The 15,422-nt window shown below is 43.4% G+C and overlaps 1 protein-coding gene across 1 annotated transcript in view; it reads left to right on the forward strand.

Annotated features, from left to right (window-relative positions):
- Window positions 1-15,422, forward strand: part of NPL (N-acetylneuraminate pyruvate lyase) — a 34,705-nt gene that overhangs the window by 678 nt on the left and 18,605 nt on the right. The window contains exons 2-4 of the mRNA XM_021682576.1: window positions 4,104-4,189; window positions 12,855-12,928; window positions 14,560-14,647. Coding sequence (XP_021538251.1) covers window positions 4,122-4,189; window positions 12,855-12,928; window positions 14,560-14,647 — 230 coding nt within the window. The 5' untranslated portion in view covers window positions 4,104-4,121. The remainder of the gene's footprint in view (window positions 1-4,103; window positions 4,190-12,854; window positions 12,929-14,559; window positions 14,648-15,422) is intronic.

A 15,422-nucleotide genomic window follows, 5' to 3' on the forward strand; every position in this document is an offset into this window, starting at 1 on the left:
GGGCCCCGCCACTCCGGGCCCCGGGAGTGGGGGGCACGTGGTGTGGGGCCGCGCGGCCGCCGAGGCGGCAAAGGCCGCGGCGGGGGCGCGGGGCGGCGCGCGGCGGTGCAGGGAGCGGCGGCGGCTGCCCCGGCGAGCTAGGCGGACCCGGGCGCGTCCGGTGAGCGCGGCTTCCGCGAGGTGGACGGACGGACGGAGACTACCAGCGGATGGGGGCAGAGGGTCGCGGGGACGGGACTCGGGGCGGGGAGGGGGCCGGGGACGGCCGGGAGGAGAGGGGAGGGCAGAGAAGCGGGGACCGTGGGGCTAGAGGAAGTGTGAACGCCATACCCTTCCGCCTGGAGCGAGCGTCCGCACCGCCGCAGGCAGAGGAACCACTCCCCGGATGCTTTCAGGACCGCATAGCTTTCTCTAAGGCTCCTTTCCTCAAAGTGACCCGAGGCAGCGGTGGAGCGAAACAGACTTTAGCGATGGCATTTGATCCAACCCCTTCTATTTATGGGAACTTGGTTATATTTCTGCGTTTTGTTTTTGTGTTTGTTTCTTTAGTTTCTCCATTTTCTCTTTTTTTTCTACGTATTTCTCAAGTCATTCACCATGCCCAGAGCTGCATCCTTCTTCTCCCCCAGAGATTTTTTTTTCAACTTTGTCCTTTTTAAGAGGATTGACTTAGGCAACTTGAATTCTTTGCACTAAGTGTTGTCAGTGAACAGAGGTACAGGATTTCAAGAGTAATATCCCCTCCCCAGCGTTTCAGTGTTAACATTTCAAATTCACATTAAGCCTTAGGGTGGAGAACGTTCTAACCATTTGCTTCTGATACAAGCTATAACGAATACCAAAGCTAGACATTACCAAGTTTATTTAAAATTCAAGTTTTACGAAATAGCAACCATTATCTGTTACTGTTGTTGTGATCTTTTTGCCTCATCTCTTGCTGGAGTTTCAGTGTTCACAAAGTCAGCAAATTTTGTTCATTTAGTGTATTGCTCTGCAGATAGATTTTTTTTGAAGCTGTTCCTGCCCCCTGGTGGCTTGCACTGTAGAAGAAAGCCAAAACTACCCTAATAACTGAGGTAAAATTTTTAAGGAAAAGCAAGTGTTTGAGGGAATTTTGAGGAGTAAGAAATTATCTTCCTCTTGGGGGATCAGGGGATATTCTCTAGTTTTTCAGTGAATTTTTAAAGTTGGCTGAAGTGGGAGATAATGTCATTCCAGATGGGAGAGGCTCAGGAGAGAGGTAGCAGGCCAGACATGGTAGAGACGAGCACCAGGAAATCAGTTGAGATCAAATGAAGAGATCTATACAGAGACCTGCACCAGGGAGTTTGGTATTTCTCCTACGGAAGCCAGGGGGAAGTTACTGCATTTTCTGAGCAGGGCAAAGGCAGGACCAGAAATGTCTGTGTTACCAGGAGATTAACCTGGCAGCCTATGTGGATTTGAGGAGGAGAGTGGGGATTAGAGCAATAATTCCCAACTCTGACCCCACACCCCTACAGGCTCTATGTTTTTGAAATTTTTTTTAACCAGATTGCATTTACATGCACTTAATAGTATTTCTTTCAATTAACAGCATATATAAAACTACCCATCCAAGCTTCTGACAGTCCTAAGAATATCAATGTAGTTGCCCTAAGTATGAAATAAATACAGGTAAAAGCTCAGAATACAGAAGTATAGTGTGAGCAGCCTGGTAGGGTTTGAATTAGGAGACTTTTAGTGCTGAACCTAGCTGTTGAGAGTCTTATCATTTGTGCCTTCTTGAGCCCCTTTGGGCCCCTTGGACCTGAGGTTGTGTCCATGGGTCTAGATAAGAGGTAACAAAGGGTAAGTTCTGAGAGGGGCAGTAAGCAGGGAGGGAAGGATTGCAGGGAAGGAAGATAAGAGCATTGAAATGACTTAGTCCCTGAATGGACCAGAGTACTGAGGGTCAGAGAAGCAATACCAGTAAAAATGAAATGACAGGAAAGCAGGTGCTGGTAAAAATAATAATACTTGTTAACGTCCTATAGCTATCTGACAACACTTCACAGTTGTACTTACTATGTGTCTGGCACACTTGTTAATCATTCTATGATAATTAATTCATTTTACTCTCCACAACCTATGAAATATGACTGCTATTATTTACAGGAGTGAAAACAGAGCCACAGAGAAGGTGAATAACAGTTCCAGGGCCGCCCCGTTGCTAAGTGGTGATGCCAGGATGCAGACGCATGACGTCTGACTCCAGAGCTAGTGCTCCAACCCCTCTACTATAAGGAACAAAGGAAGAAATCTTGGGGGACAAGTTGGCAGGTAGCTTGAGTTCAGATGCTTGCAGGAGTGGCCGGTGAAGATATGTGGCAAGCATAGCATCCATCTCAGTTAATGTACAGACATTCCTCTGGGACAGACAGGGTCTGTGCCTTGGCCCTGTGTTTTCCCAATGGACCCCCATTTATCTCTCAAAACCTCCCACAGGATTTTAGTCTCCTCTTCAAACTAGGAAAAGTCAGAGAAATCCTAGAATCCCGTATATCAGGTAAGGTTGCCCTTTATTGCCTGCCCTTCAGTGCAGAGCAAAGCTACTTGAAGTATTGGTGCTTAATTTCAGGAGCAAGTTTTGCTAGGGACATATCTGTTTGTCAGGGGAGGTATCAAGTTGGCTTTCTACAAAAGCAGTATGTTTTGCCATACTGTGCCCTTTCATGTCTTTGTCCTTGTTTTGTCCTCTTTCTGGCTTCAAGGGTTCACCAGAGCCAGAACTCTTGGGGGATACAGAAAAAGTAGAAGATACGATACATGTACTCCGTAAGTTTATATTCCCATTTAGGGAGTTGAGATGAACAGTTAAAAGAACGAACAAAATGAGGTAGTTTGTAATTATTACATTATGTAGGTCAAATTTAAGTGTAGCGGGCATTGGGTTTTTAAATATGCCAGTGACCTCAGAACTGTAATATACCCCATATTCTCTGTTACCTATAGATATCACTGTGCTTGCTCTAAGCCAGGCATCTTTTGTCTGTCACTAAATACACTCTGATTATATTTTTTATTTTCTTCTGCAGTTGTTAGACTTTGCATTCGTGGCTTTGAATTTTTATGTCTACAGCTCAAAAAACAGTAACACTTCCGTAAATGGTAAGTGGCAAAGCTGGAGAGCTGAATCGGAAGTCTGCCTGTGGAATCCAGGCTATGAACTAGGATACTCTGTTGTCTCTCATGCCTGTTTTCCACAACCTCTAGACTTTTTTCCACTGGCATGACAGGTGTACTCTCTGTCAGATGGTGAGGAATCCTTTTGCCCCAAATGAGTGGGGTCAGGTTGAGTCTCTGAGCAGTGATCTCCCTGTTCTAGAAGTCATCATCTAGCTACAGTCTGAATACCTCACTCAGTTACCCACATATTCATCCCTTTTTAATTGAAGAGAAGGTGTCCAGCAGGTATTTCAGTGCAGGAAAAGCAAAGGCAAATAAAATGTATTCCCTGTCCTGGGGAGCTTGGTCTAGTGGGAGAGAGGTAAATAAACAATCATGATAGAGTATACATGGTTTACTAGAGGTAGCAAAACTGGTCAAAATTAGAATATGGAAAGGATAGTTAGGGAAATCTGAAGATAGTTAATTAGATCACACTGAAGCCTTAAAACTGTAAGTGCTGGTTTTAGGTGAGATTCTTGCTTAAAAGAATGAAGCTATGGAAAAAGAAAGGGATGTCCCTTTTGTCCTGACCATATTACAATTTAAGTAATTTTTTATATATTTGACCTCCCTGAGTTAGATTCATTTTCTTTCTTGGGTCTGCTGTTGTTTACCCCTGCTCTTTGAGGTTTCAGACTGCCTGTATCACCTGTAGAAATAAAGTGGGAGGCCTTTCTGATAGTACTTTCCCGAACACTGCTCCCTTCTTGTCTCCCCCTTTTCCTGTCTTTAAAAATGGTCACCTCCTCTACAGAATTAAGCTCTACATGTTACATTCTTTTTGTTTGCTCTGTGTCTTTGTGTACTTGTAAGCCTTTTTCACAATTCTAAACTGGGAATGGACTTTGCCTGGGAGTTTTATCATTAATGGACATTCCTTGAAGAAGGAGAGGAATTACATTTATGTTTTGTAGACTTTTTTCAGCAGCTCAATGGCCTCCCCAAAGAAGAAGCTTCAAGGTCTCGTTGCTGCAACCATCACGCCAATGACTGAGCATGGGTAACTATCATTTGGGACCTAAGGGGAATCTGTTCTCACTCCACCAAAATGGACAGAAGTTCTCTATAGTAGCAGTCACTTAGATTCTGCACCTCTGTGGTACTCCTGCCAAATGGCCGCTTCTGTCAGTCATCCCTCCCCCGTACTGTCTCTGATCCCAACTCAGAGAAGAGTCTCTATGTCACAAACAGTGCAGAAAGAGAGAAGGTAAGTTATGGCATCTTGCCTTTCTCCCAGTGTCTATAGCTCCACAAAATAAATTCTCTTTGGATTTCATCAGAGGCCTGGCTTTCCCAAATAAGGCCGGTGGAGTTAGATGAGGAGAATCTCATTTTAGCAGAATTTGCTTCTAAGCCCTGGCCTGGCCCCTCTAGATCCTGTCTCTAGATAGCTGCATGATTCCACCTCAGGCTGTTCATAGATGTGATGAAAATGTCCTCGCCTGAGTAAAGAGGGGAAGTTAGCTGCAAGTTGGACCCCTTAGTATGTTTACAGTCTCATTTCAACATGGGTTAAATGTTGGGGGCCTGCAGGAGTGGGAGGTAACAACAGATGATTGCTGAGAACTCATTACCCAGACAAGCACCCTAACGTTCACCCAGGTGAACGTTATGTCAGTCCCTTTGCTTGTATTATCAGCTAACGGTCATGTGCCACAGGTGTATAACCCCTCTCTGGACATTGCCATGGACAAAAAGGGAATTTTTCCACCTGGATCTAAATGCTTTTGACCCCTTAGAGTGGTCAGTCTGCCAAAACAGAATTCTGGCTTCTTTAAGCTTCTCCTTTCTTTCTCTTTAAAATACAATGATAATTAACCTGCATGGTGGAGTTCTGGGTGTTAAAGTGAGATATTCCATATAATGGTGCTCAGCACAGGGTCAGGAGGCACTTAGGTCAGTATGTTCATTTGAACCAGACAGGGATAAAAGGAAGATGCGGAATTTAAGAGATCTTTAAGAAAGGCTTTTATTTTTTTGGCCTTCTGTTGTTGAATTTGTAAACCTTAACCCTACCCCCTTTAAAATAGGTGAAATTTCTTATGACTTAGTATTCTCATTCAAAGTTGGCCCTATCGCAGTTTACCCTTAGATCGCTGGAGTTCAAGACCTCCAGTTTCTAAGTTTCATGAAAAATCTCATCTACGTCTAAATCAAATTCTTGCTGAGATGGCATTTAGATTACTCAGTGATTGGTAGCAATTTTTTTTCCTGTTGCTTCTCAGTTTCCGTAAGTCCAAAGAAAGACTGAAGTCAGCTCTTTGTTGATGTGTTAGCCACTTGTTGGGCCAATAAAACAGATAAATCATGTGATTGCATGAGCAGGCAGGATTCACTTCCTGTTATTGAGAAGGATCCTATTTGCAGGCTTACAACACTAACATCTGGTTGATGCTGCTTTAACCTTCTTAATCAGATCCCTCAGCCTAGAAGAGACTCCTTGAACAGTCTTATTTGTTCATTTAGGACTCACTGAGAATTTTGGTGTGTTCTTCCTCCCTATTCTGCTGTTTTCCGGGGACGCCAAGCCCCACATATGAAGATAAATGACTCTGCTTTTCTGGATCCTTCTCCATTCCCCAATACCTCTGGCCCTGCTTCCTCCATTTCTCTGTTTCTTCTTCTTCTTCTTTTTTTTTTTAATCCTTTTCCCTTCTAGGACTTTCTAGGACCTTCACTTTCCTGATGTGTGCAATCAAAATAAGAATGTATTTTTTTTGCAAGGGCCTTAAGAATTAAAATGTACAGGGACGCCTGAATGGCTCAGTAGGTTAAGCGTCTGCCTTCGGCTCAGGTCATGATCCCAGGGTCCTGGGATTGAGTCCCACATTGGGCTCCTTGCTCAGCAAGGAGCCTGCTTCTCCTTCTGCCTGCCTCTGTCTCTCTCTCTCTGATAAATAAATAAAATCTTAAAAATATATATATATATTTTTTTTAATTTTGTAAAAAAAAAAAGAATTAAACTGTGTGTCAGTACAGAGCACATAGTAGGCATGTAAGCTATATTAGCTCCCACATCTCCCACCACCTGCCCTTCTCATTCAAACATTACTGTGGGTACAAAGCAAGATTGGAGCACCCACTGAGAGCAGATGGGCATTTGCCTACTTGCCCACAGGGGAATGTGAACTTATGACATGTTTCCAGGAGACCGAAAGAAGGGTCACATGGAACCGAATAAGTGGAAATTCTGCCTGGTGACCTGCCATCATGGGAGTTTTCCCATCCTGGCTCATAAAGTAAGCCACAGTCTCCATGATTGAGAATGGCTGAACAAGAGCTATTCCCCTGCATCCTTTTTTCTTTATAATTCTAAGAAATATCCAAATTCAATTCTTGAATATAGGTTGATGTTCTGAAGTGGGGAAGTTTACAGGAAGAACATGGTTAAATGGATTTTAGTTAGAGTATCTGGGTTCTTGACCCCTAGCTTTGCCACCAGTTAGCTGTCTGACCCTGGGAAGGTCTTGTCACCTGTTAAAAGTTCTCTTTCATATTCTGTAAAGTGTTCAGCCATATCATTTCCGAGTTGCATTTGAATCCAAAGAGTGCAGCCCTCTGGTGTTATGTCATGAGGGATATTGGAGTGATCCCAGGAAGAATGTATAAAGTACCTATAACCCCAGTCCAACCTGCAGCCCAGTGAGCGTCCTCATAAATAAATCTAATTGTGTCACTTCCCTCTTTAAGACTCTCTGCCGATCCCCTTTTGTCAAAGCCTTACTACTCGTCATGTGGTCCATGGACCGTTTGCTCTGTATCACATAGGAACCTGCTAGAAAGGCAGAATCTGAGGCCCTCCTACATACCACTAAGTCAGAACGTGCATTTTCACTGTCCCTGGATGATTCTTTAGCACATTAAAGTCTGAGATGAACTGATCTAAAGTTAAAGCCCAACTTTCTGCATGGAGCACTGGGTGTTACATGCCAACAATGAATCATGGAACACTACATCAAAAACTAATGATGTAGTGTATGGTGATTAACATGACATAATAATAATTAAAAAAATAAAGTTAAAGCCCAGACTATCTGGGATACTTCTCCTGCTACATTTCTATTGCCCCATACACCTCATGTTCTTTATTCCCTTCGTGCCTTTACACATTCTGTTCCCTCTGCCTTTTTCTACCACCACGCACTCCTCTCTCTACTCCACATGAACACTTCTACTCATCCATCAGAGCCATCCTCTGGTGCTTCTTTCCCATTTCCTATAAAGAATTACAGAGTCCTTCCCCCTGCGCTCCCACAGTAGCCTGTGCACCTTTTCACATTACATCAGAAGTACTTGCTAATGAAAATTACTCTAATAACTGTTACATGCCTGTCTCTCCCAAAAGGCTTTGAGCTGCTTAACCTTATTCCAGAGATATTTATCGAGTACCAGGCAATACACAAGGACTGAGCATGTTTCTTATTTATATTTGTATCTTCAGCATCTAGCACAGTGAATGGTAAATTTTGTTATTTCATGAGGAAAAGAAGCTAACACTAATTGGCTAAACACTACGTGTCAGTCATTGTGCTGGCATTTTAATGTACATATTCCGAATTCATCTTCATAACAACTCTGAGAGAGAACTGCAACCTCTGTTTCTGCAGTTGATGAGACCAAGATCCTAAAACATTAACCCACTGCACCTAGCCTTGGAGCCAGAGAGAAAGGTCCTTCTCTACCCATCTCAACTCTTGTCTTTCCACACACTAGAAGATGTTTGCTTTCCTTAGTTGTTTCAAAAAGTCACTTATTCCCTTGGGCAAGTACAGTCATTAAAATAGAAAGTCCATTTCATGGGCACATAGGTGGCTCAGTCAGTTAAGTGTCTACCTTCGGCTCAGGTCAGAATCCCAGGATCCTGGGATCGAGTCCTGCATTGGGCTCCCTGCTCAGAGGGGAGCCTGCTTCTCCCTCTCCTTCTGCTGCTCCCCCTGCTTGTGTGCTCACTCTCTCTCTCCGACAAATAAAATCTTTAAAAAAGAAAGACTATCCAGATTGGCTAAAATGTCAAAAAAAAAAAAAAAAAGTTTTCTCCCTCAAATGCCTTTGGCTTCACCATGGGAATCTTCACAACACCCTCTAGTAAAAACAGACTGGTTACCCCAGTCAGAAGGGTCTTGGACTGCTGGAGTTGGAGTTTGGTATTGTCTTTTTAACTGTGTGGGGAGACTACATGACCCAGATTCCCAGAACAGAATGTTTTCTGGCAAGGCAGGGCAGTTATGGTCCCTGAATACTTCTCTGCCGAAGGAGTTTTAAAGTAGCCAAGTAGTTATTTTGCCAAAAGCACACATAACTTTCATCTGATTTTGAATGCTGAGAGTTATATGTAAAAGGCAAAAAAAAAAAAAAAAAAAGAACATCAGATTTTCTGACACGTGTGCCAGTTATGAAAAGACCTCCCTGGTGATTCTGTATTCTCAAATACAGTGTAAGTCTTTCATTTTGTGTCATACACCAGGAGAGGAAATGAACAGCAATAGAGATTTTTCTCTGAAAAGCCACCTCAGAAAAATTCCTTTATCCTTCTGTCCTAGGAGAAGAGATACAGCCTACATGCTGTTTCAAACGGTATTCACTCAGGGCCTCAATTTGTGGCAAAAATAATTGGATAAACATTCTCTCCTCTTACATGGTTTGGAAGTAAACGAAATGTCCGAGGGTCTAGAGGATTAGCTAAGTTCTGTTCATTCATACAATGAAATGCTGTGTAGCCCATACAAGAACAGAATATCTGAAGAAGCGGGAAAATACTCAATTTGGCATGCTAAGTGAAAAAAATATCACAATGCTTTGTACAATATGACCATATCCATTTAAGAAAATGCTGCACTGACCTAGGAAAGGGCACGGGATGCTCTCCTAAGATCAGCAAGGCTGCCTCAGTGGGAGAAGCCATTCCCCTGGGCTTTAGTGTTGATGGGGCCATGCAGCTGGTCTGTAAAATTACTGCAAAAGGCAGTTTGCAAAAAAAAAAAAAAGAAAGAAAACACTGTACTGTGTGTTTGTGAGTAGAAAAATATCAAAACTATTAAGAGTGATAATCTCCAGGGAGATAATGAGTGGGTTTTTCCTTTTTATATTGTGTGTACTTTCAAAAATAAATGACATAGCTTCTGTGGTATGAAAAATTGGAAAAAAATCATAGACCTAAGGCAAAGAATCTGAACCCATGGGAATTGAAATTAAGATAGTGAATTGGAGGTAAGTAGGGGAGTGACTTCAGCAAGCATGGGATTTGGTTCTGAGTCACTCAGCCCTGAGATGGCCAGTACTTGGATGTGTTCTTGAGGCTCACGAAGGAAGAGACATTCCGGTCCCACCTTTGGAAGAGAACTGGTTTGTGCCACCTCCTACTTCCACGAGCAATGAACCCCAGACAGCCATCCAGCAAGGAAGAGAATATTCTAGTCTTACCATTTGCATTATCTCTAGTGACTTCCGGATGCCTGATACAGTGCCTGCAGCAATCAACATAAACCCACATACCGCAGAGAGGTAGATTATGGTGGAGAAACAGGGAAGGGAGCAAAGTCCCCAGAGAGAATTATCATCCTGCTCCTACCTTGACCCTGCTGTTGGGGTACTTTTGTGACAACCAGGGTAACAGCTTTGGGTAATTTCCCTGGGCTCACTTGTGATTGTAGCCACTGAACAACAATGCCAAGGGCTGCAAACTTGCACCTCTAGTCAGACAGAGACCTGAAATCCCTGAGGTGGTCTGGGGGGCTTCTATGCCTCCAAAGGGGGCAGCCATGACCCTCCCTGCCATTCAGTACTGTACAGAAATGTAGGCCTGGCCTTGTTAGATCTTCTGGCTTTTCCGTCATCTTTTATAACAAGAAAACAAATTTTTATCACTGTGAAGGTCAAAACACATTTAGGAGCCATCTCTTTTCAACCTTTTTCTCTCTCTAAGAGGATTTGGTAGTTCCAAAAGACTATCTGTCCAAGGACATTTTGGGGTAACTCTGCCACTGCCCAGAAATTACCATTAGCATCACTCCTGTAGGCTAGGGGCATTTTATAAGAAGCAACAAACTGCTTTCTTGAAGGGATAGATAATGTATCACCCCTAACCCGAGGGAACTTGTAGCTGTCATCCAGCAAAGTCTAAAGGAGTAGGGGGTCAGTGTAGATGGAAGCATTACCCACTGAAGCCATAGAGTGAAGTGTGGAGTTCACTGAGGAAGGAGAAGAAACCGCAGATTTCATATACTGGCCTCGATCTGCCTAAGGGGACAGCCAACTCCCTGGAAAGTGGAGGGTACCAGAATAGGGCCAGATAGAAACTCAAGAACATCGGAGGGAAGGAAGAGTGCAGGGTTTCATCCTGTTTATTCCAGACCCACCTCTTCCTCGAAGTCTCCTTTCCCAGCCTCCCTAATTGGAGTGATTCCCTCTTCTGAACCCCTGTACACTTTCTAACTCAGTCATAGCCCTTACATTCCTTAATATTCTAGTTATTTGTATACTATGCCATCTCCTTTCCTCAGTTAATAATGTTTACATGTATCCTGCAGGTGTGGGGATAGGCTGCTCTGAAGGCAGAGATCATGGGTGTTTCCTCCTCATTGAGCTGCTGCACTATGCCAGGTGCAGACAAGGGATTGTCAGGTATAAAAGGCACAGTGTCTGCCTTCAGGAAGTCCTTGCTCTAGCCTGGAGGGTGGGCATAAACAATTTACAAAATGATCCTCGTGGTAATGGAGATGTGAACTTTGATGAGGGTGTGAGGTATGTGTGAGATATTTCTGGGTTTCATCATGAGGAATAGTAACAGCAGTAATGATTGAGTGTTTCATTGGAGCCAGGTGGAGTGCTGAGTACATGCAGTAGACTGGCGGTGTGGGTCCCTGCTGAGTTTAGAGTCCACTTTGGGGATATACATATACATCCCCTAACAATCAGTTTCTCTCCTTAAGTATTTCTGAAAATGGAAACAAGCTCTCTAGCTTCCCTTTCCAAATGATGAAGCATTAGATTAAACCAAAAGAACACACATCAGAAGGAGTACAGTACCTACCAGCCCTGACCATCCAGAGCTCTCCAAGCTCCTCCTCAGTGAAAAAGCCAGGCCTACTCTAGGTGATCTTGAGTACGGGGCTGGGATCGGATTGGAGAGGTGTCAAGACTTCAGTGAAAGTGTCCAGGAGCCACTGTGTTTGAATCTGTGATTCCAACACAGGCTGTTGCCCACTAGATTTATTTCCTGTTTCCAATCTGTGATTTGGAAGTGTGATTGGGAGCTGTTTCCTGGTTACTTGCATTGGTAGATGGACATCATAGGTCAAAATCTGGGTTTTTATCCTGCAAACAAAACCACTGCTGATTGTACATCTAAAACTAATGATGTAATGTATGGGGATTAACATAACAATAAAAAAATTTAAAAAAACACCACTGCTGATTGTCCTGCATCTCATCGCTTATCCCAAGTGGTGAAGGGCTTGATGGAAGCAGCCAAGAGCAGGTTCCAAATGGTCAGGAATGTCTGAGGCTTAGACATTTCAAGTTGAGCAGGTCAAGCTGACCTAAATGAGGGTGTTGAGATAGATTGTCTAGGCGGATAACTTGCCCATCCGCCCTTTAGGTGAGAACAACCCAAGTTTGTTCCTGATGTGCATTCAGGAATCCTCCCTGCTCAGCAAGACAGAGGCCAGGATTTGGCATTTGAGCAAGTGGGGCAGGGAGGGCAATGTTACAATACCATGAGCCATTAAAGAGGGAGGCTGCTCTGCATTTCTTACAGACTCCCCAGACGCTCTTCCACAGACCGTACTTTGAGAGGCAGTGGGAGCAAAGTTCCTCTCCAGTGTTAATCTTCTTTGCTTTAAAACTAGCAAATACAACTGAAGCTTTCATTTGCTGTCACAAATATTAAGTGCTAAAATCTTAAATTATTAAGATCCAACTTTCCTATCTTGTAAGCCTAAAAAATGATTGCTTCTCACCAAGTGGAAAATATTAAATTCTCATTTAACCATGGCCCCAGTCATCCTTCTTCCCCAAAAGAGCAAAAGATTACTAAGTAATTACTTTTTAAATATTACTTGTGGGGATGTTTGAAGGTAAAACCTTTGTGATAAATAACGGTGTGTTGCTCACATAAGTGAGGCATATATGAATAAGTAGAGAAATCACCAGGCTCAAAAAACAAGGAAAAAGCCAGGCATTATTTAGAGCAAGTTAAGAATTTTACAAATTGGCTAGGTGTTTTTTTTTTTTAATTCAATTTAGTTAACATGTAGTGTATTATTAGTTTCAGGGGTAGAATTTAGTGATTCATCAGTTACATACAACACCCAGTGCTCATTATATCAAGTGCCCTCCTTAATGCCCATCACCCAATTATCCCACCCCCACCCCCTTCCCTCCAGCAACCCTCAGTTTGTTCCCTATGGTTTGCCTCCATCTCTGTTTTTATCTTATTTTTCCTTCCCTTCCCCTATGTTCATCTGTTTCTGTTTCTTAAATTCTACATATGAGTGAAATCATATGGTATTTGTCTTTCTCTGACTTATTTTGCTTAGCATAATATGGCTGGGTGGACTTTTAATAATTATTAACAAAAGAGAGCAGTTTATAGATTTGAGGATTGGTTGAATAATAATCTAAAGACTAAATATGCTTTTTTCCCATTTTTTTCCTGTGTCCTTTAGAGAAATCAACTTTTCAGTCATTGGTCAGTATGTGGATTATCTTGTGGAAGAACAGGGAGTGAAGAACATTTTTGGTGAGTCATCTTTAAACATTTCTCTAGACATCTCTAGCCCGGTCCTTAGAAAGTAGCTCTCACCTGGTTACTAATTAAGAGGTTACAGTGTCTTGTGTCATAGGTTATGACTGAGCCTGGCTAAGCTAAGTAAAATTTGTGAATCTGTAGACTCATCAATTTTAGACCTGGAAAGCACCTCAAGAGATTACCTAATTTGGTGGTGTACCTTCAAAACAAATAAGGTGTTATTTTTATCCCAACTTAAAGAAGAAAATCTATGGCACTTAGCCAAGGAATGGTAGAGTAACAGCCAAATCCAGACTTCTCTCTCTTAAGAATGGGCTTTATTGTGTCTTCACCCAGACTTTTCATATAATAAATGTAGAAAGACTAAATGCAGCACACAAAAGAATCACAGGTCCAGCAGTTATCCTCATTTATTTCATGGACGGTGGAAATTAAAAAATCAGACCTTGAACATTTTAGGCCTGAGAACTATACAAACCTGTGATTGAGTTGCTCCTTGTGTGGTGTTCTGAGTGCTTGAACACCTACAGACTGGACCCTACAGCTTTTTCCCAAGCTCCTGCTCTACCAAGGTCCCTCAAGAACTGGAAGCACAAGGTCATAATCCAGGCAGGTTAAAACCTCTGCGAACAGGTGGTCAGGACACATGTCAAAACCAGAACCTGATTACAGAACCACTTGGTGTCCCCCTACAGCTCCAAGCCATGGTGGGGGAAGACTGATTCTTACTCTTCAAAGGGCCACAGCTCTCCCCTGGGTAAAGGGAAGAAGTAGGAACATCCCTACTAGTAGAGCATACTTGAAGTGTCTTAAGACCCTAAAGGAGTGATAAAAACACTCTTTCCTACTCTCACCCCCCCTTCTCCAGCTGAGCACTCAGTATTTGGAGATCCAAATGCATTAGGCCCCAGTAATGTATCCTAGTGCTGTTTGCATACTATCTGTGATCCATTAAGAGATTACTGTATTAGAAGGGTAAGTTTTAGAAACACAGCTTTGGATTCAAATTTATTTAGTGATTTAGAACCTCATCTTTGCCTCTGTAGATGAGAAGACCCATTTGTACTTTGCAGGGTTGTTGTGAAAATAAGTGACTATTGAAAGAGTGCTTAAACAAGAAATATTAATATCCTTGGTGTTTTCTTATGAATTACCATGAAAAAATTGTCCTAGAATGCTACCATCATGTTAAACTATAGACTGAGGTCTTTGTAGATCTGTAGCATGTATCACTGTCCTCATGAGTAACTCCCACTTTTGACCCCTTTGACAGCCCAGTAGTGGGTGGTGTTGATTTTCCTGCCATTCAAGCCCAAATCATTGGATGTTTGCTTAAAATGAGGACAGTTATCTCAGTCTGCTTTCAAATACTCTGCAAGGACAGATTTGTCATTACAAGTCATAATTAACCTTCCCACTGCTTTGAACAAGGTGAAGATGGAAAAAAGACAGAGTCTTAGATAAAAATGGAAACATGGCATTTCCCCTCCAGATTCCATCGTCTGATCTTTCCCCACGTCCCTTCCCCTTAAGCAGGGAGTTCTGACCCTGCACTTCCTGCATTGGTGTTGGAGGAGCGAAAGGAATTGGTTGGCCCCACTAACTGACTCTCTTTGGAACAGTGAATGGCACGACGGGAGAAGGCCTGTCCCTGAGCGTCTCAGAGCGTCGCCAGGTCGCAGAGGAGTGGGTGGCCAAAGGGCGGAACAAGTGAGTGGCGTCACCAGGATAAAGGCGCTCTTCGAGAGAGCTGCATAGAGTATGGCTCTTTTCTGATGACACAGCCTCCCACCTTCTGGTCAGAGGGCAGGCCTGAGGCATGGGGATCCTGGCACTTTGGCAAGGAGCTGAGGCAGAGGAGAACCCCTCCCTTCTGGGTGGAAGGGCAGCCAGACTGCAAGGCCCACCTGGCTCCCAGGGGGTCCATCTGGAAGCTGGAAGCTGCCCCTTATCTATTTACAAAGCCAGTCCCCTTGGGTTACTTGTCCTTGGGCTGAGGGGATAAGAGGGGGAGGGGCTGGTGACGGACTCTGCTGTCCCCTGGCTCTTGTAAACAACTCCAATCCCTTCCCCTCTCAGGATGGGTACCTGATGCTTCTATCAGCCCTTGCTTCCCTACCTCTCTGTGCATATGACTCAACATGCTCTCTGTGGTGCTGCTTTTTGTAGTCTTCAGGACTCAGTTCATGCCATGGTAGTCAAGTAAGACGGATCCGTTCAGTAAGCACACTCAATTAACCAAGCTTTATTTGTTGTCTGTTCTGTTGTGTGGGATGCACTGTGCTGGCACCGGGGAGATGAAACAGGGTCTCTGCCTTCAGCTTGCTTGCCATCCAATGGAGATGTCGGATCATGAAATTTAACACTGATTCTTCTGATAAATAGTGTAAACAGGGATCAGAGAAAGCAATGATTGATGTTGCGTTAGGTGGAGGCGAAGATTGGAGGTAAGTCCCAAGTGAGCCTGGAGCAGTTGTCAGTGTGA

The sequence above is a fragment of the Neomonachus schauinslandi genome, chromosome 6, assembly GCF_002201575.2.
Source record: "Neomonachus schauinslandi chromosome 6, ASM220157v2, whole genome shotgun sequence".
Taxonomy (NCBI): Eukaryota; Metazoa; Chordata; class Mammalia; order Carnivora; family Phocidae; genus Neomonachus; species Neomonachus schauinslandi.